The sequence below is a fragment of the Sinocyclocheilus grahami genome, unplaced genomic scaffold, assembly GCF_001515645.1.
Source record: "Sinocyclocheilus grahami isolate Dianchi unplaced genomic scaffold, SAMN03320097.WGS_v1.1 scaffold2359.1, whole genome shotgun sequence".
Taxonomy (NCBI): Eukaryota; Metazoa; Chordata; class Actinopteri; order Cypriniformes; family Cyprinidae; genus Sinocyclocheilus; species Sinocyclocheilus grahami.
In genome coordinates this window covers 26,264-46,924 of record NW_015507538.1, presented here as the reverse complement: position 1 = coordinate 46,924, position 20,661 = coordinate 26,264, and the positions used below count along the sequence as shown (strand labels likewise).

At 35.1% G+C, this 20,661-nt stretch overlaps 1 protein-coding gene across 1 annotated transcript in view; it reads right to left on the bottom strand.

Annotated features, from left to right (window-relative positions):
• Positions 1–6,938, bottom strand: part of LOC107574840 (uncharacterized) — a 12,684-nt gene extending 5,746 nt beyond the window's left edge. The window contains exons 1-2 of the mRNA XM_016261274.1: positions 6,905–6,938; positions 1,689–2,024 (exon numbers count right to left, since the gene is read on the bottom strand). Of these exons, the coding sequence (XP_016116760.1) occupies positions 1,689–1,998 (310 nt within the window). The 5' untranslated portion in view covers positions 1,999–2,024; positions 6,905–6,938. The remainder of the gene's footprint in view (positions 1–1,688; positions 2,025–6,904) is intronic.
• Between the last annotated feature and the right edge of the window lie 13,723 nt (positions 6,939–20,661).

Sequence of the window (20,661 nt, the reverse complement as noted above, 5' to 3'; positions counted from 1 at the left end):
CTTCAGAAAAGTTTACGTGGTATTTTCTTTTCATCTCGTCTCTGTATACTTCTTATTAAAGTAGTGTTTCAGCGCAGAGCTGCTGTGTTTACAGCGGTAACCAAGGAAACGCTGTATCTGCTGTTCCATGAGCGCCTCCTGCTGTCAGAGAGTGAATCTGCATCTCATTCAGAGCTTCTGCTGTTTGCTTCGTTCAGGCATGTAGTATAATTTCACAAAGCTAGTCAGAACATTCTGTTTTTGCTTCAAATTGGGTTATTATTAAATAAAATTATGTATATGAAATTATATAACTAAATGATATGAAATGATATAAATGATATGTATATGAATTTATAAATGAAATGAAAATATAACTAAATTTAAATAACTGTAATTACAGATTTAGGTTAAATAAAGATGTCAGTCTTTATTTTTCTTCTTTTTAGGAAACAAATCAAAGAAAAAATAAACAAATTCTACTGTTCCTAATATTCTGTATGTTGCTCAAAAACAAAATATATTGTGTTCAGCAGGAAAAAAGTTTTATTTTTTTTACCCAGTCATTTAAAAAATAACTAATTTTAGAGCTGTAACGACAATACCGTGATATTTTTGCTTAAGGTTATCATACCGTCAAAATCTCATACCGGCCCATGCCTAGTTAGTGGTAACAGTTGTGGTTCATTTTGAGTTTAAATGTGTGTTAGTTTTCTCATATTTTTTTACTACTTTGACACATGATTATTTTCAAGCATTTCCAAACACGCTAGTTTTTTTCTCATTGACAGCGTACTCAGCTCAATCATAATGTGGAAGCACTGCCTCCTCTCACATGAATTTTCATAACAGTATAAACTATGCTTTAGGATCTCTGTGAGAAAACAGTGAGATGAAGCTGAAATAGATGGTGCTTCCTCTGAAACAGCTTGCTTTGTTTGATACTGTTATTCTAGAAAAAAAGTGCTTTACACACTATTTTAATTTCAAATTTTGTTATATGTTTTTTATGTTTTTGCTCTGTTGATTATTTTCCCATCCATATTTTAAGGAGGCACAATATGGAGATAAAATTATGCCTAAAAGAATCACATGCGCAGTGTAAGATTTGTGAAAGTGTACATAAGATAGCAAGCGTAAATTAGTTTAGTATGCGCAAGAAAAGATTTGTAAAAGTGTAAATCGTGTTTCAAGTGTAAGAAAAAAAGATTTGCAGCCTTTTACTGTTTTTTGTAAATGTAATTCATGTATTGTGAAACTGCAACTTCATGCTAAGGCAAAATAAATATGATCTGCGTTCTTCTGACTTCCACTTGTATTTGGGCGAAACAACGTGCCAAAAGTGTAAGCGCGGAAAAACGGAAGTCAGAAGAAAACAGATCATATTTATTTTGCCTTAGCATGAAGTTGCAGTTTCACAATACATGAATTACACTTACAAAAAACAGTAAAAGGCTGCAAATCTTTTCTTGCGCATGCTAAATTAATTTACGCTTGCTATCTTATGTACACTTTCACAAATCTTAACCTGCGCATGCAAATCTTTTAGGCATCATTTTATCTCCATACACAACCTCCATTGCCTCCTCAAGAGAAAACAGCTCATATTATTTTTCTTTGTTTTCCTCTCTGCTGTACTACAAAGTATGAAAACTATAAGAATAATTTAGAAAAGAGTTGTAAATGAACAATATCAAGAATTTACTCACCAGAGACAGTAACATTGAATTGCTTGTGTGACGACTTTTTAGAAGAGCTGTCGATGATCTGTAGTTTATAAAGTCCAGTGAGTTCAGAGCTGATGTTGATGATGGTGAGAGATCCGTTCTGACTGTCTATCTTCAGTCTGCCTCTGAGTCTCTCATCAGTAATCTCACATGATGGAGTGCCATCTGTGTTTCCCCTACATTTAGCTATATTCCTGTTCTCAAACATCCAGCTGATCTGATGATATTCTTCTACACCGCTGTGTAGGGTTACAGACTGTCCCACCGCTGTCTTCACTTCTTCTGTCTTCATTTCATCTGTCTCAGCACCAAACACACCTGGAAAACACAATCAATAAAAGCTGACATTAAATACCCAGTTACCCATGTTTTACATTAGCAAACTAGAAACTGTATGCACTTATAAATGTAAGCACTTTCAGTTTCTTCACGGAGTGAAACAGTTTATTTTAGCATAGAAGAGTGGTGCATGTTGATGACCAGTTTGATATTGTAATATTCTTCTTGACAGGCTTAAAGACGTCACATAACCAAACACACACCCGTGGAGCCTGCATCTGCATCTGTGTGTGTGTACCATGAGCACTCTGACTGACCTGAGAAACATTTTCCTTAAGTAGCTTATTTATTTCAGCAGTTATTGTCATGTATTTCTGTCAGCTGCACCAGCCATGCCATGAATTATGAATTAATCATTATTTTAAACCTTTATTTTTCCTGGACTGGCCAAACAGATTTGCAAAATGGTCTGAATTTGCATTTGTTGAGACCACTCTCTGAATCATCTGAAGCGGTTCTCAGTCAGTAAAGCAAACCGTACAGAGATACTTAAGAACAGAGAAAACAAACAGATGAAGTGGATTCACCAACAAACAGTTGAAACAAAAGGCTATTTTTTCACACCATATGTGGTATATATAATATATATTCTCCAAATCTCTTTGGATTTCCATTCCTCAAAAATAAAAAAACTTTGTCTTTCTCTATTTATTCCTTCCCTTTCTAGCTTGTACTGATTTAAACAATGCCTGAAGCTTGGTATTGCGAGCACTTCCTGTGTCTGTTTGCCTCTTTAAGATGAATCACTTTATGTATTCCCCAATTGTAAGTCGCTTTGGATAAAAGTGTCTGCAAAATGACTAAATGTTAATGCAAAAAAAAAAAACAGACTTTCTGCCAAACTTTATTATTCCAAACTGGAGTGTTGTGAGGCTTGAAGTTATGCTTGGAAATAAATAGTTTCCAAAAAAGCACCCTCCCCCTTCATATTTTTAAATCATGCCATCCTTTCTTATGTACTGATAATGAAAATTCATCTTATTTTATGCTTTAATCATTTATGTTGTTATGGGTAAGAAGCAGGCTGGGTAGATGAGTCTGGACAAACTATCCATTTAAGACAAAATAAGATTGTAGGATCCCTCTGCAGACATCTATTTAATACTGATTTACATTTATCTATGTTATTCCATATATTGTTATTCTACATTATTTCTCTATCTTTAGAAATAACAATCCTTAAATACAATCACAACTTCCTTCTTAATTTTAATATTTAATAATGATTGCAAAGGAAAGTCATGTAAAGTTACTATTTCACATTTTTAAGATTCAAATACAGCCCTGAAGCTTTAGAAAACAGATTAACAGAATGTAAAGCAGAATGTTCTCTTTTATTACACAAAACAATTTCCATTGTGTGGTCTTGCACCATTTCCGTTGTCTTATCTTTATTTTCAACAGTGGGCAATGAATCTTTACCTTGGGGTATAGTTCTAGTTTGGCAGGTTTAATCAGTTTTTGTAATTAAAACAGTGGGAATTACTCACTTCAAACAAACTTTTAGGAACTGAGCTTTGAAAAAACACGGCTGCTCAACCCGCCATCTTCGCACCACCCTTTCCTTAGGCATTTACTCACATGTGTACTCTAACAAAAAACTGCTTATTGAGGATGTGCAAAAAATAAATAAATAAATATATATATATATATACATTTTTATTTTTTTAAACAGAATGGAAGATATACTACATGTTAGCTTGCTTATTGTGCATTATGCCCATTAAGTCCATATCTCTCACTAACAAGAAACTATGCTTCTACCCACAGGTGAAATTCAGAAAAATGTTCAATAATATTAATATAGCTGCCCGTCAAATAATGGTTAGGGTTTGATCATAATATGTGTGGTGTAAGTGTGGACTCATATTCAACATTTAAATGTGGATGAATCACATGTTACAGGGTGGGACTAGATATCCTCCACAACTGACTGCAAGCTGGCATTTAGATCTGCCTCCCTTTAGTTAGAAACAATCAACTTCAACCCAGTCAGTTCCTGAAGATGAAATCAAGTCCCACCCTACATTTTTTTCCTCACCCCTGAAGCCTTTTTACGCAGATATACATCACAATAGAGAAGAGAAGGCTATCACAACTAAATGTGACATGATTTGCACAAGCCTCTCCTACAGCTATAACATTTAAAAATATAAAAACTGTGAAGTCAGTAAAAGAGGGACACTTTTTTGGAAAACTCTATTAAACACTAATAAATGTATTCTACCAACACTATGTTTTAAACAAATGCTCAGGTCTCTTGTATCTCCTACTGATTTTTAAAGGTATATATTTTTTTCTATTTTAATAATTAATTTATTAATTTATTTTAATATACAGAGATTAAAAAAATGTTAATTGCCCATTTTTATTCTTCAAGTTTTATCCAATAATTTAGGATAAATTGGTAAAATGGGAAACGTTTTTATCTAGTTTGTGCTTAGATAATACGGTTTTTACAACAGGACATTTTACAATTTTGTTTTTCAAAACATTCAAAATTTTAAAGAATAACTTAATAAAAAAATAGATATAGAGAATTTTATTTCTTACATCTTCTGTAAAACAAAACAGTTAAATTGGGACAATAACAAAAGTTTATTTTTGAAATAGAATATATATATATAAATATATATATTTTTTAATAGAACTACAAAACTTGCTCATCATTGTATAATATTGAATGATCTCATGAATTGATAGGCTAATATAAATTTATAGATTGAAATATTGTTTGTATTAGAATTTAAACCTTAACCATTTTAATAGACTTAACTTAATTAATTAATTAAACATAAACTTATTAACCTTATTAATAAATAATTAATAAAAACACTGTAACAATCCACATCTCTACGGTTTAAATATATATATATATATATATGTATATTATATATACGTCCAACTTATTCGCTCATATTCGCGAACACCATCCCTCCGTGCAGATAAAGGTGTGTCGCATTTATAACAAGTTATAAATTAAGGCAGTATGATTTCCGTGATACAGAGGAAATCTCGGAGCAGTCGTGAAGATGAAATTTACAGTATAATGAGGATGTCACGTAAAACGCGCAATCTGATAAATGGATAAATTCGCATTTGATAACATTAGAAAACATTAATTAAAATGTTAAGGTGTTATGCATTCATTTAATTACCTCTGTTTTTGACAATATATTCGTATTAAATCATAAAACATAGAATCCATTAGAAAAAAAATTATTATGATAATGATATGATTTCATAGGTCTTCATTATTCTTAAAACTTGAATAAATTATTAATAATTAAAAATATGGTAAAGTTTTTTTGAATTCAGTTGATTAAACATGTTTTTGGATATTAAAATGTGAATAAACCATTAAAACAAAATACAAAAATTTTATAAAATTTTAATGAAAAATAAACCATTTTATAGGGCTCTTGTTAATAACTTTAATACCTAAAAAATTTCACTCTGTTTGCCCCCATCTAAATTCTATTCTGCATCCTTGTTGTTTGCTACACAGTTACAGTATGTGTTGTTACATTCAGTTTTTTTCATGATTGTAATTTGGTTTATCATAATTCTAGTCATTCTTTAGGGTCAGGCTGCCTCCGCAAAGACACTTCCTGATCCAGCTCAACCAACTGTCTCAGAGTCACTTGCAAAAGGAATTAAGTTAGATCTCACATCCAAACAAGTCAAAGAACTGAATCATGCTGTAGCATATTAAAGACATGATGCCCTTTCGAGTAGTGGAAAAACCTGTTTTTCTCCACAGTCCCAGTGTACAAGGTACCATCAAAAACGTACTTTTCTACCAATGAGATCCCTCGCATGTACAAAGACGTCAGAGCCAGTGTTGAAGAACAGCTGAAGGACGCTGTGTGGTTTTCAGCCGCCACAGACCTGTGGACCAGCAGTAGTAGAGAAGGGGAACCATTTATAAGTTTTACAGTTCACTACCTCTCCTCAGATTGGGAGTTTAAGTGCCATTGTTTGGAGTCTCATTTTTTTCCTGAAGACCACACCTCAGAAAACATCTCAGAAATGTTTGAAAACATGCTCCAGGATTGGAAGCTTTTAAATGACACTCTGTGTGGAATTACCACAGACAACAAATGCAACAAATATGAAGAAGGCCTTTTCAGACTTCCCTTGTGTTTGGCTCACTTGTTTAGGCCACAATTTAAATCTGGCCATTAGCAAAGCCTTGAAGAAACAAGGGGTGGAATCTACTGTCAGATCATGTCGACACTTGATTCAAGGATTTTCTCTGAGTTGGAAAAGGAAAAGAGAATTAAAAAAACACAAAAAAAACAGGCAGACCTGGAACGCCCTGAGCATGCCCTCATCCATGATGTGATAACAAGATGTGGATCAACTTTTGAGTTTCTTTAGTTTCTTGAGCAGTACTCCTGCTAGTGACAGGAGTACTTGGCATCTCATGCCAAAATACAGTGACATTGCCATACATGAGAATGTCAAGCAGGTCCTTCAACCGCTCAGTGACCTTACTGATGCCCTGGCCTCAGCTAACGGGTCACACTGTCTTCACTCACACCTGTACTGGAGCACATAGGCAGTGAAATCCTCACTGAGCAAGCTGAAGACAACCAACTCATCAGACAAAAGAAGCAAGCAATGAGAGAAGACTTGCTAGAAGTGAGATACACAGAGCGAGTGGAACGAGTGCTACAGATTTCCAGCTTTGTGGATGCCACTAAAGGAAGCAAAAAGGTCTGTCTGGTTTGCTAAAGCAAATTACTTCATCTAGGCAGAACAAGGTAGCCTCAAGAAATGATCATGTCAGTGGTAAGGTGCTGTCTGAAATGAGAATTTACAAGTCTTATCCTACCATCGGCACTGACACTGACCCTCTGGCTAAGTGGAAAATGCGTGCTGCAGAAAACCCTCTCCTGACTGTGGACAGAGGAAGTATCTCTGCATTCCTGCCACAAGTGTGCCTTTGGAGAGGATGTTCAGTACAAGTGCATTCTCTCACCTCAGCAGTCAAGATTGAGTCCTGAAAAAAAGAAACAAAGAAATACATGCTGCCGAAAAACAGTAACAAACATGGTTTTGCACTTTTTGCTCTCCTATTTATGCTGTTTAAAAGGAAGGACAGTTTGGTTTATTTTTGTCTAATCTAATTTACTTCTTTTCCCTTCTAATTTTATTTTTATTTTTGAAATGTTCTAATTCTGAATTTTCTATAGATTTTTTTAAATGGGGGATGTATAGCTTTATTTTTTAAATTGTTTTTTAATTAATTCCTTTTTTTTTCAGAAGGGAGACTTCAATACTTTAATTAAAATGGTTTAAAATTTGTTGTAATAAAGGATTTGTTCACTCAAAAAACTTGTTCTTATTCTTGGGTCATTGTTATTGATAAGAATTATTGTTTAATATACTGTATACCGTATACATTTTTGTAAATATTTTATTATATCTTTTCATGTGACAACACTGAAGAAATGACACTTTGCTACAATGTAAAGTAGTGAGTGACATTTTCACTCAGGGGTGTACTCACTTTTGTTGCCAGCTGTTTAGACATTAATGGCTGTGTGTTGAGTTATTTTGAGGGGACAGCAAATTTACACTATTATACAAGCTGTACACTCACTACTTTACATTGTAGCAAAGTGTCATTTCTTCAGTGCTGTCACATGAAAAATATATAAAATATTTACAAAAATGTGAGGGGTGTACTCACTTCTGTGAGATACTGTAATATTAACAGACTTACGTTTTAGACACCATATCGCCTGTTTTTGCTCTATTTCGCCAATGAAATTATTATGAAATAAGTATATTATAGGCCTACATTTATATACATATATGGACTATATTCAAAACTTTCAAGCTGCTGTTGTTGCAGAAGCAGAAGCTTTATACTATTTAAGGTTTGGAACATCAGATCTTCATTTCTGACATGCTGTTTAAGATTGTGTAAATGTGACCAAAAAGATCCATGATTTTGGTTTTGGGTAAGCTTGTATGAAAATAAAATATAATCATTTTACAAACATGGTAATTGATTGCATACGGTGTGAAAATAACATCATTTTTGAACAGTGTTATTAACAAAACATCACAAAATGCTAATAAAATAATAATATTTATAATTTAACATTTATTGTGTATGTTGTTGAATACATTGCATTGATTCAACCAACAGATATTGTTAAAATTGTTAAAACTGTTTTTTAAGTGTTTTTAAACTATTGTTTCAATGTTGAATGAAGGTAGGTCATGTGTGATTCTGCTTGATTTCCGCTGCTTTAAACAGGCTATTATTTCTCTGTCTATCCTTACAAGGAGGATAAAGTGGAAGTGACGGCGGCCCGTTACTGCTGTGTTTCATAGGTGTTTCACAGCGGATTGGACGCCGGCTGTCTGCGTGGCTGCTGTACAGCTGATTCACATCGCACCTGTCAGACTAGTTCTTATGCTTAAAACCATAGTGTATCCATGACAACCAGAGCTCAGGCTCGTGCCTTCACACCCAGTCTAATAACCGGCAAAAACTCTTTGCTTGTTTTTCGCAGTTAAGTCAATGACTTCTCAAACATTTAGACACTTAAGCAGTACTGAAAAAGGTCTGAACGCAAGGCGATAACTGACGACAGAACACTAGACAAGAACTGGAGAAACGTTTACGTACCATTAGTGAGAAATATTCAAAGACAAAAGATCAACTCGCTTCGCATAGTGGTTTAAAGGTAACGATCTCCACCGCACAGAAGAGGATTTGTCTCATCAACTGAAACGGCAGCGTTGAGATTGAGAATGAACGGGATGAAACTGCGCATTACAGTGGATGACTGACTAGACTGACTAGACTTGCCTCTGGAAAGTTCAGTAACAAACCCCTCCTCCTCCGTTAGAAGTAGCGCTGAGCACTGAGCAAGTGGGAAACACAACATATATTTCATACATTACACAACATGTAACGGCCACCTAATTTGTTATGTACCTTTAAGGCATCTCTTGTGATGTCATGCGTTGTCTAGGTGGGTGTGCCTGGGTAACGTTTGCGCTGGTGATATAGCGGACTGTTCTACTCTGCTCCAGAAAGCATCCTGATTCTTTTATTATTTTTATTTGTAATTCTGCCAAAGTGTGTCTTGTAATCTTCCCCCCACTCTCCCCCATGTATGCGGAGAGTGCGAGGATAATTTGAAGCTACGTATAAAGACGTATGGGATCACCAACTCTCGTCTATGAGTATTATTTTCCTTCTTTTATTCCTGACATCTGGGCAAATCCTAAAACACTCTGGTCGACGTTACAAAGATTACATATCTCTTGCAAATTGCAAACACTTCTTTCTTTCAGAGTTTTTGCATAGTAATTTACACAATCATCAAATTATTAGCCACAGGGCCGTAGCTGGGGTTTGCGGGCCCCGGTGCAGGTTGTACCAGTGGGCCCTGTTTGAAATAGTTTAATTTGTATGTTCGTTCTGTTTGTTTATTTGTGCTATTTCCTCAATGTTTAAGTTTTTTTCAGGTTTGAAGGTGTCCAGGTACAGAAATCGAATAATCAAATGTAAAATAGCACTGCATAGTCTTCACTGTAAAAATTAAATATACAGTCAAACCAAAGTTTATTCAGACACCTCCCAGTGTTTTGTCACTGTTTTGGTTCAGTTCTGGCTAAAAAAAGATCTGGACCAGTTTTCAGCCGGCGAACACCACACTTTAGCTGTTGATATGATCCAGATCCGCGCCAAAGGAAATGTGCTGACTGTGTCGCTTCCGCTTGTCACGCCACATCAAAGAGCGTCAAAACGGCATTTATGGATTTAATTTCCTGATAAAATATACATAATTTTAAGGATGAGACTTTGTTTCTTATCGAAAAGATCAAAACACAAACCTTACGATTACAGAATGTAATGTATAGTAATAATGTATAGTGAAGATTTATTTACGGCTATGAACTGAAACGGATTAAGTTCCGCACGTGCAGTGGTTTAAAATGGCACTGTATTTGTTCGGTACAATTTTCGGTATGAATAAGTGTACAATTACACCCCTAGAAAACATTTAAAACACCAAAACTGCACTTACCTGAATAAGAATGTGTCTGGGCAAAGGATGTTGTTGTAAATAGGGAGCTTTTTCATCATCTTCTTTTTTAACGGCGATTGAAAGGGGAAGCAGAGCAGGAAATAACGGATATATCTTCAAAATTTCAGTAATCCACCAATAGGAATAAGGGAAGACACAAAGTAACCAATAGCATTGTTGAATGGGCTGAGATGTGGACTGCCACTGACCTGCCAGCAGTTTATATGTGTTTTTCCAAATAAAAGCCAAATGTTAACCATAAGTTAACATATTCCATGGTGTGCCATAGCCAAGCCACATATGGCTCTCAGTTGTGTGCTATCATCTGGGCCATATACCTCAAAAAATTGTCATCCAATTCTAAATCCATGGCAAAACATATACGGTTAAAGTTTGGCCCATATGTGCTCAGCCATGCCATACCTAGGCCAAATGTGACAGCTATCAGCCACATTTGGCCCAAACGTTCTTGCTATCTGGGCTTCAACATTTCTCACATTATCACAGTTTATTTGCTCTAGTTTAGAAAATGGTAATACAATATGACAAGAAAGCACAGTTATACTGTGTCAGAACAAATTCATCTTGATAGTGTCAGATAACTTTGATAGAAAGGTATGTAATGGATTATAATCAACCAAAAATTATTCCGACAACTGTTAGTATGACAACGTTTACACAGCTATCAATACTTTATTGACCAATTACCAAGCAATGCTTAATTTTGTTCAGTCTGTGGTGTAAAAAGGGTCCCATTAGCAATTAAAGAAAAAACACTTAAGCAAAACATGGTCAGGTCAAAGTGTCTGAATAATTTTTGGTCCTGTTGATCGTGTGTTGCTAGGGAAACGGCATATCACTCTTTCGTGTGCGCGTGTATAGGTCTTTCCCTGTGTTTCTCTTTGTCTCTCCCTCTTTCGCGCTAATTGATTACAGGTGGAGCTGATTAGGAGGACTGAATTGGTTGGAGACAGGAAGGATTGCCGCAGTACTTAAGTCATCCGGTGGAAGGAATCGTTGGCTCCCCGCTCTCTTGGTGGCTACTGTTGCACCCGCTGTGTGACGTGTGTTGGCGAAAGGATCGCGAATTTAGACATTTGTTGTCAATCATTGAATTATGTAACTGTTTAGTTGTATTCGATATCTGTTACGTCTGGTCGCTTACGTCCTGGACCTTGTTAGGTGGCGCTTGGTAGGTGCCTGTTTGTTTTGTTCGTTTTACCCTGTTTATGTTAGCAGGGAGGTAAGAACTTGTATTTTATTTGTTATCTGATTTCTAGGTTAGTTTGTTTAGTAGTAGTTTTGTTTATTGTAATTTACTTTGGCAAATTGCCCCTCCTGAAGTTTATGATGCTCCTTTTTGTTTCTTCTTTTTAAGTGTTTTGTGGTTGACCAATTTAAAGAATGAGAGCGGGGACCCCAGGGATCTTTCCTAGATGGATAACTGTTATGGACCAGTTTATTTCTCTGAGTAGGGATTTAACTCCGTTCGTAACAAATGGGGGCTCGTCTGGGATCTGAACCCGGGACCTCTCAAGGGATTTAACTTACTATTCGTAACCGGTTCCAATTGTGTTTAATCAATTTTCTGGTAGTCCACACTATGAAGAATTTCTGGGGTATAATTAGTCAGTTTACTTTTATTTTGCTATCCTCGCTTGCATAAATGAACTATAGTGTCCTGCACCCATTAGTAAAAAAACATCAAATTATATCTGGTCTCTGAATAATTTTTGGGGACTGGCTCCAGAATCAAATCACTGAGGGTGCTTCTTAAATTAGTGAGGGTGCTGTAACTATATGTATGTGTATATACACTGCCGTTCAAAAGTTTGGGATCAGTCTTTTGTGCTCATCAAGGCTGTATTTATTTGATCAAAAATACAGAAACCGTATTGTGAGATTATTTCTAATATTGGTTTTCTGTTTTAATATACTTTAAAATATTATTTATTTCTGTGATGCAGCGCTGAATTTTCATCATCATTACTCCAGTCTTCAGTGTCACATGATCCTTCAGAAATCATAATATACTGATTTATTATCAATGTTGGAAACGGTTGTGCTGCTTCGTTTTTGTTTTTTGGAAACCAATTCTTTTTTTTTTCTGGATTATTTTATGAATAAAAGATTAAAAAGAACAGCATTTATTTAAAATGCAAATCTTTTCTAACAATGAGTATTTTCTATCACCTTTTTATCCATTTAACACATCCTGGCTGAATAAAAGTATTCATTACTTTCAAAGAAAGAAAAAAAACTTTTGAATGGTAGTGTAGATTGTAACAAGATTTCCATTTTGAATAAATGCTGTTTTTTAATTATATATTCATAAAAGAATCATGAAAAAGGTATCACAGGTTCCAAAAAAAAACATGAAGCAGCACAACTGTTTCCAACACTGAGAAATCAGCATATTAGAACGATTTCTGAAGGATCATGTGACTCTGAAGACTGGAGTAATGATGCTGAAATTACAGCTTTGACCACAGGAATAAATGATATTTTAAAGTACATTACAATAGAAATTGTTATTTTAAATTGCAATATTTCACAAAATAACAGTTTTTTTTTCTGTGTTTTTGGTGTACAATAAACTTCGGTAAAATATATTAAAATTCTTAGTGATCCCAAACTTCTCACAATGGTGTCCTTTAACGCTTTAAAAGATGTTTCATCACACTGTGCTCCGATATTTCTCCTAATCTAAAGACTCTGGGGGTCTCATATTTGTCTCCAATGTTTCAAACAAGATCTCAAAATCACACATTGTACTCCGGTTTTTTTTCTCCTAAACTAAAGACTCTGGGGGTCTCATATTTGTCTCCAATGTTTCAAACAAGATCTCAAAATCACACATTGTACTCCGGTTTTTTTTTTCTCCTAAACTAAAGACTCTGGGGGTCTCATATTTGTCTCCTTTAAAGCTGTATAAAATATCTCAACTTAAAAAGTGTGCACCAAGTCAAGTACTTGAAAGGCACTAAATAAAGGGGAAAATCATAAATTCACAGTTTAAGCCTATATTAAGAGATAAATTATGCAGAAATAAGGATAATGTTACTTCTTAATTTTTATATGACAGGCACATAATTTGTTGTTGGAAATAGTAATGTACCAGATGCCTTTATCAAAACTGATTTACAGAAAAATTAACCCTGGAGCTTTTGTTGCTGAAAGACACAAATGTCTCATGACTCAGTCTTGATTATTAATTGACTAATTTTATTATTAGCCTAATACATATTAAATGGAAGAAATGCATCTGAATTTTAGAGGAGACAAATGTGAGAGATCCAGTGTCTAGCTAAGGAGAAAGATCTGAGCACAGTCTATGATGTAGTTGAGATCTTGTCTAAAACATTGGAGACAAATATGAGACCCCCAGAGTCTTTAGATTAGGAGAAATATCTGAGCACAGTGTGTGATGATGATGAGGTTTCTTTTAAAGCTTTAAAGGACACCATTGTGAGAGTGTAAGAGTTTTTGTCTCAGGAGACAATTTGAAGAGGCAGGAGACTCAAGCAAAAGTTTCCATTCAATCTTAAAGTAACTTCATTTTTGTCTAAGATAAACATTTGAGATGTTAAAGAGATCTCACTTTAGATTTTTCTTTCCTATGGGAATGAAGTTCCCTTTGATGGGAACTTCGAACTGTGTCCTCTAGGGGCTGCTATGGGGAACGCCTCGACGTGACCCGTGTCTGAAGCATACATTGAAAAAACACCAACTCGTTGGCCGGCGACAGTCATGACGTCACTACCGGTGCGACTATAATATAAATAGGCGCCGGGAGCGCACACTCTTCTTCGTCTTCATTGACTGTTTTGTTTGAAGCGTGCATTTCTGTGGTAAGAGCGATCTCTATTCATCTCATTATGGCGAGCACTAGCAAAGCATTTAAGGATGTGTGCATCCGTGTTGACGTTGTTTAACATCTGATGACACACACAATCTATGCGTTGTTTGTTTGGGTGAAGAGCACGCACGCAATGTCTCCGAGGGGGCAATCGGCGTGCACTGCAAGCGTTTTTTCCAAGGGAAAAAGCTCCGCTCTCGTTTGTCTCTCTTTTCAAGGAAAGAGGGGCAGCCATCTGCTTCCTGCGAAGGGAATGAGCTCGTGGGGATCACAGGTGGATCTGGCCGATGAGTTTGAAAACACTGCATAAACTTGACTTGATATAAAGATGCATAAATTACTTCTTGTTTTATGCTACAAACTCAAAGATTTTGAATGTTTCAAAACTAATCTCGCTAAAATGGTTCACTAGGTGTCACTGTCAGACCAGAATATACAGACAGCCTCCTTAACACCAATACAAAGTCAAACTTGGACCTTATATTTACTTTCCTAATGCATGTTAATGTGCATGATTCACACGAGCCGTCAGGTTATTGAACAGTGAGTTGTTTGATCATCTTTCTGTTTGGGCAACTGGTGTTTATTATTGCTTACAAATAAATAGATCTACCACATTGTTTACTTTACTGAACAATGGAAAAATTAGCTTTTTTTTCTTTTGCTGTCAAACATCATCAATATAAGACAGTAATCGGTAATAACTTACGCAAAAGTGTGTTCTGTTCCTTATTTATTTCAATCAATTTGTCATTTCAAGATGACTGCATGAATTCTCATTATTTTACTTTCTATTATAAAGGACATTCTACCTCAGTTTTATGAGTCCTGTTGTCTACATTGTACGGTTTTATTTACTATTTTAGTTTCATTTATCATACATTTAAGTTTATGTAGCCTTTGTTTTTGACCATTTGCCAATGTTCTGGGATCTGAGACTGATCAAAAGTATTTCGAAACCTAGTAAACTGTGCTCACTTCCACACTTTTATCAAACGTTTAGAAAGAGAAGCGGTGGTTGTGCTGCGTCCGTCAAGTTGATCACATTATTGACGAGTGGAAATGAAAACACATCGTGGAGTGTATTTTTAACGGACTAATGATGATTGGTTTCACAGCAACATCGTGGGGATGTAATGGAGGACACATTTAATGGTAATTAGGCTCGATTTCACAGCCATTTCTGTGTGATGTTGTTTTTTAGGGCGTAATTTGTTCATCTTGTAATACGTCTCTAAAACGTTTCCTGCAAAAACGTTCCTCTGTATTTCTACACAACAGATGTTTTCCAGATGAGTCGCTCTTTAACAGACATGGTGGAGATGTACAGTAGGCTGTGTGTGCTATAGGCCTAACGTTACTTGTTCTTCTGTGCGTGTTGTCAAGTTAAGAAGTAAAGAATAATGCATTAAAGTCACCATGAAATCAAAATGGAAAATTCGTATTTTTTAATGGAATACTGTAAAGTTAGTGTTTATTATTTATCCGTGCACTTCAATATTTGTTTTCAATTCATGTGCCCTCGTAATCTTTTTTTTTTTTATCAACGTTTTATTGTTTTTTTTTTACACACATCACAACATCCATTCTAAACAACAACAACAAAAAAACAACAACAGACATATAATAAATACTTTTAAAAAGTCCAGTCAAAAGGAAGCGATAGATAAAAAACAAAAAACAAAACAAGTCATTCCTTTATATAATCAAGTATTTTAAAGGAAAAACACTGCCAAGCATCAAGAGTAGAGGGCTTGGGCCCATTAATTCGCACTGTTGTACATTCACAAGTCACTATTTTCAGGAGGCTATGAATCCAATATGTTTTTCCACACATGTGCGGTGTAAACCAGTTCTGTATTATTGTCTTCTTCGCAGCCGTAAAACCAGCAAACAACATTCTCTTTTGTATTAGGCTGATACAGAGACCAGAATCATCATTAAGAAGACACAAACTTGGGTTAGCAAAGCAATCAATTTGTAGTAAGGAGGATACAACCAGGTTTACATGTGTCCTTAGATTAATGACGATAGGACACTCCCAAAACATATGAAGAAAAGTACCTGATGCTGCAGTATTACTTATATGGCAGTTTTGAATCTTTTGTAAGGAGTTATGTATGCTCTATGAATGACTTTGAAGTGAATAAGACAATGAGCCAAGTTTTTAGATGTTAAGCTGAGGTTAGACCACACTCTCTCCCAGTCGACAGATAAATTAAGGTCCGATAATTCCCTATTCCAGATAGATTTAATAGAAAGAGGTTTTGTAATGCAATCAATAATTTTATTATATATTGAGGAAACAGATGGCCGACCAGAAATCTGACTTTTTTCAAACGTGATTTACTGCTGCTTTGCTACGTTAACATGATTGTATTCAATGTTTGTATATTTCATTTATGCATATATCATTTAATTATACAAAATTAAATGAATTATGAATTTTAGATGCTTATATCTTCACAACTGAACCGAACAATGTCTGTGATTTTTGTGAACATTTTATCATTAAAAACAATACAAATTGCTTTACCTTGCATACTCCAATGCTGTTTTTATTTTAATTTTGTTGTTGTTTTGAATTTGTTCAAGAAGAAGTGAGCCAGCCTCAACCCAGAGCATGTGGACATGCTGACATTTTTGCATTCCAATTCTAAATTTTGGAAAAGTGAATAAGAAACATGTTCATATGAACTTTGAAAAGTGACAGTTTTCCTGTTCTTCTGCATACAGTAACGTTCATTATTTATCATTTTGATATTTTAACAAATTCTGCTGCTAATATCTTATTGCCAGCATGTTTATGTCCTAATTTCATAATGTGAATTTTATCAGTACAACTCAGTACTTGTTTTGCTTTTGTTTATTTATATTTTGGATATTTAAAGCAGTTTTACTGTTCAAATTCAAAAACTGGGCAAACTTTTGTGTTTTATTTAAGGTTTAAAATGTCAAAATTAAAGATAGTTAAACTCAATATGTGTCTTTTGCATTTTTTTTTTTAAGTACACTTATAGACATAAATACCCTGATTTAGGGTTTTATATAGTTATAATAAGCAAAATACCCAATAAAAAAGGCAAGTTTTAACTAATCACCCGATTAATCGATTATCAAAATAATCGCTAGTTGCAGCCCTAAAGCTGAAGCATCACCTGTAGTCTTCAGTTTATCCTGGTTCATCTCTTCTGCTGGTCAATGCTAGTTCTCCTACACAAGGATTCTCCATAAAAAAGACAAGATAATCCATATCGTGGAGCAGAGTTTTCCTCTCTACCTCTAAAATCACAACGGAAGTTAAGGTGTGACCAACTAGTTTACAAAACAGTGTCTCAGTGGTGACTGAACCAGATTGACTGGTTATTTAAATATTGCAAATGCACTCTGGTAATGGAAATGTGTGTACAGTAGATACATGTAATGTTTGTGCTTGTGTGTGTGTGTGTAAATGAAATCTTTGCAAATTGCAAAACTAACTTCTAAATCCTTTTAATGCCTGCATATGTTTAAAACCATTTCTCTTTATGTACAAAGCTCACATTTTGTCATTGTAAGTTGTCTTTATTGCTTGTTCTAAATGTTGTATTTATAAACCGTTTCTACTGGTCATGTGTGTTCATTACTGAGCTTTTAAAAACATGAATATATTCAATTGTTCTGCGCAGGAGCTCAGGTTCACACTGTGTGTCTTTACCTCCTTTGCCAAGTCATAGAAGAGGGTGTGTATCATAATCCTGTTTTTCTGCATGACACATATGGTTGATACTTTCCCAGATAGCAAGAGAGCAGGTGAAAACCATTGATTCAATGTTAAAAATAGTTGATTTCAATATTAATGGCATTGAATTAACATCAATTTTGCACCCGCAGTTAATGTTGCAAAAATGTTGAAATTTCAACAAACCACCATTATTGTGATCAGTGTTTGCTTTAGTTGGGCTCTTGCCTCTTGCTTTTCATTAAATTAATTCTCTTTCAGTGCTTACAATAGAGTTTCAATAAAACACTTATGCATTAATAAAAAAGAGATGTTTTAAAGTTAAGTTGGAATAGATTACTTTTTGTGATGGGTGTCAAGCTGTAAAAAAGTTGAAAAAAAAAATATAAGTTGATCTTTCATTACTGATGTAAATGTTCTGTTTCACAAAAATACTGTGGCAAAATATACAGGAAGATTTATTGACACACTTGGACATCAACACTCAACATACAAACCTGAACAATGGGGACACTCATCAAACTAATTCAGATAAACAGATCAACTGCAATGCATTCTGGGAGTCATGAATGAGGTTTGTACTATGTTGATACCCAGCATACATTTCAGCATAACATTTTCTTTTGTTGATTGCCACCATTGTTGAGTTTCATACGCTGATTCTTGATGTCTAACTGATTAAGCAATTTAATGTTTTTTTTTAAATATATATTTTCCGTTAATTTATAAAAGTATGATAGCTGTACTGCTGCTTTAATCTCACACTGTAATATCACACATTATTCACATATTAAAAACAGCCCACTTGTGAGCAATTATTTAAATAATCTCACAATTATTACCAATACTTGATCCCAATGGATCTTAGTTTTCATTGGCTCAACAAATGTATTTTAGCACATTGTTCCAACAGACAGTGAAAACCTATCATTAAAGGGGTCATATGATGCGATTTCAAGTTTTCCTTTCTCTTTGGAGTGTTACAAGCTCTTGGTGCATAAAGAAGGTCTGTAAAGAATATCCAAAGAGATATTCTTTATAAAAGTTAAAGCACGCCTACCTAAAACGGCTCGTTCTAACACGCCCCCACATGTCTACATCACTATGTGGGAAGATTTGCATAACGCCGCCCAAATGTTCACACAAAGAAAGAAGGCGTAACTTTTATTCTCGCTGTAGTATTGTTGTTGCCACCATGTTGTGAAGGCGCTGTGTGTTTCGTTGTGAAAGCGAAACTACTTTGTTTGGTCTTCCAAAAGAGGACGATATCCGCTTCGTCATGCCTGGAGCTGATCCGTGCTGGTCGCTGAGGAAATACATCAACTTAGTGCTGTGGATCGCCGGATCGGCTTTCACCGTGGACGAAGCGGAGTCCAGCCCGGGGTCGTCACATGTGGTTGCCGCTCCTTCATCGAATCCGCCGGCTGTGCCGTTCTCAAGCCCACCCGCTTCCGATCACTCTAGCCTGGCCTCAGCTCACTCTAGGCCGCCGTGTGTTTCGTTGTGAAAGCGAAACTACTTTGTTTGGTCTTCCAAAAGTGGACACGACTACAAATCAGTGGTTAAGTTATATTTACAACACTGTTCCAGAACAGTTCAACCCAAATATTAATTTGTGTGCAGCACATTTTATGGAGGACTGTTTCCTGATCCTGGGAGAGTAGCCTACAATGCCGGCAGTTCTGACTCACAGACTGTAAGTACGTTTTCATTTAAAGGATTTGCCACTGATGATTCAAATGTGAGTTTTGAGCAGTGTAGAGTAGCACTTGTAGTTTGTCATTTCTTCGATCACAAATACAGACATGGTTTTGTTTATGCGGCACGATGCAACGCGTAAAAAGACAGTATAAGTCATTATAATCCATAATTATGTCCCCACTGGATGCAACAAATGCCTCGTTTGTAATGGGTTTGAATGTTCTTTTTGGCAGAATCATGTGACCCCTTTAAAGTACAAGAGTCAAGAGCCCAACTAAAGCAAACACTGATCACAATAACAGTGGTTTGTTGGAATTTCAACATTTCTTCAACATTAATTGTGGGTGCAAAAAAATATTTTGATTCAATGCGATTAACATTGACAAATCAACCATTTTTAACATTGATTCAATGGTTGCTTGCTATCAGGTTTGTTATCCTTAATGCATTACATGTGAGCAATTATATAGACAACTAGTATGCACTTAATTTTAAATAAATGTATGTATATAAATAAAAGCATTAATATATAATGCTTTAGCATCAGTCTATGTCAAAGTTTGAAGTACATTTCAATTGTATTTCAGCTCATTGGAAATGCATTAGCATTGCACTACTATTATATTATAAAGCTGCTTTTTTCAGTATACACACACATACACACTTTTATATCTAGAAAACTTTAATGTATTATATATTGTGTACATTACAAATATTCATAAAGTACACTAAAAAGGACAGCAAAACATACTATTAAATGTATTAAAAATGCATTTGAAATACAAGTGTTTATAGTATATTTGTATTACTACAAACATACTCAAGTACATTTTAATACATTATAAAAAAACATAAATAAAAAAAGACTGAAATGCTATGGTAGAGCTATCTTTTCCATTTGTAGAACATTTCAGTTATACCGGCCTTACTAAAAAGTACAGAATTTTACATCAATGAATAAATAAAAATTACAATGCAATTTTCTGAATAAAAAAAATACAGAAAAAAGACAGAAAAACAAAGTGCATAAGTGAATATCTGTGTGTGTGCAAAGACTGAAGATAATAAAGTTCAAGCAACAGAATAAGGAGGGATGGAGGGGGTTTTGGAGGTGGACAAGGAGATGGCGTAGGGATGGTGAGAGGCAAAAGTGCGGGATGATGGCAGGATGTGGCGAAGGGATGGTGATGGGAGGATGACGATGATGCCCTGGCAGCTTAGATGGTGTTTTTCACATGGCACAGACCCAGAGCATCCCAGTGCTGACAACAC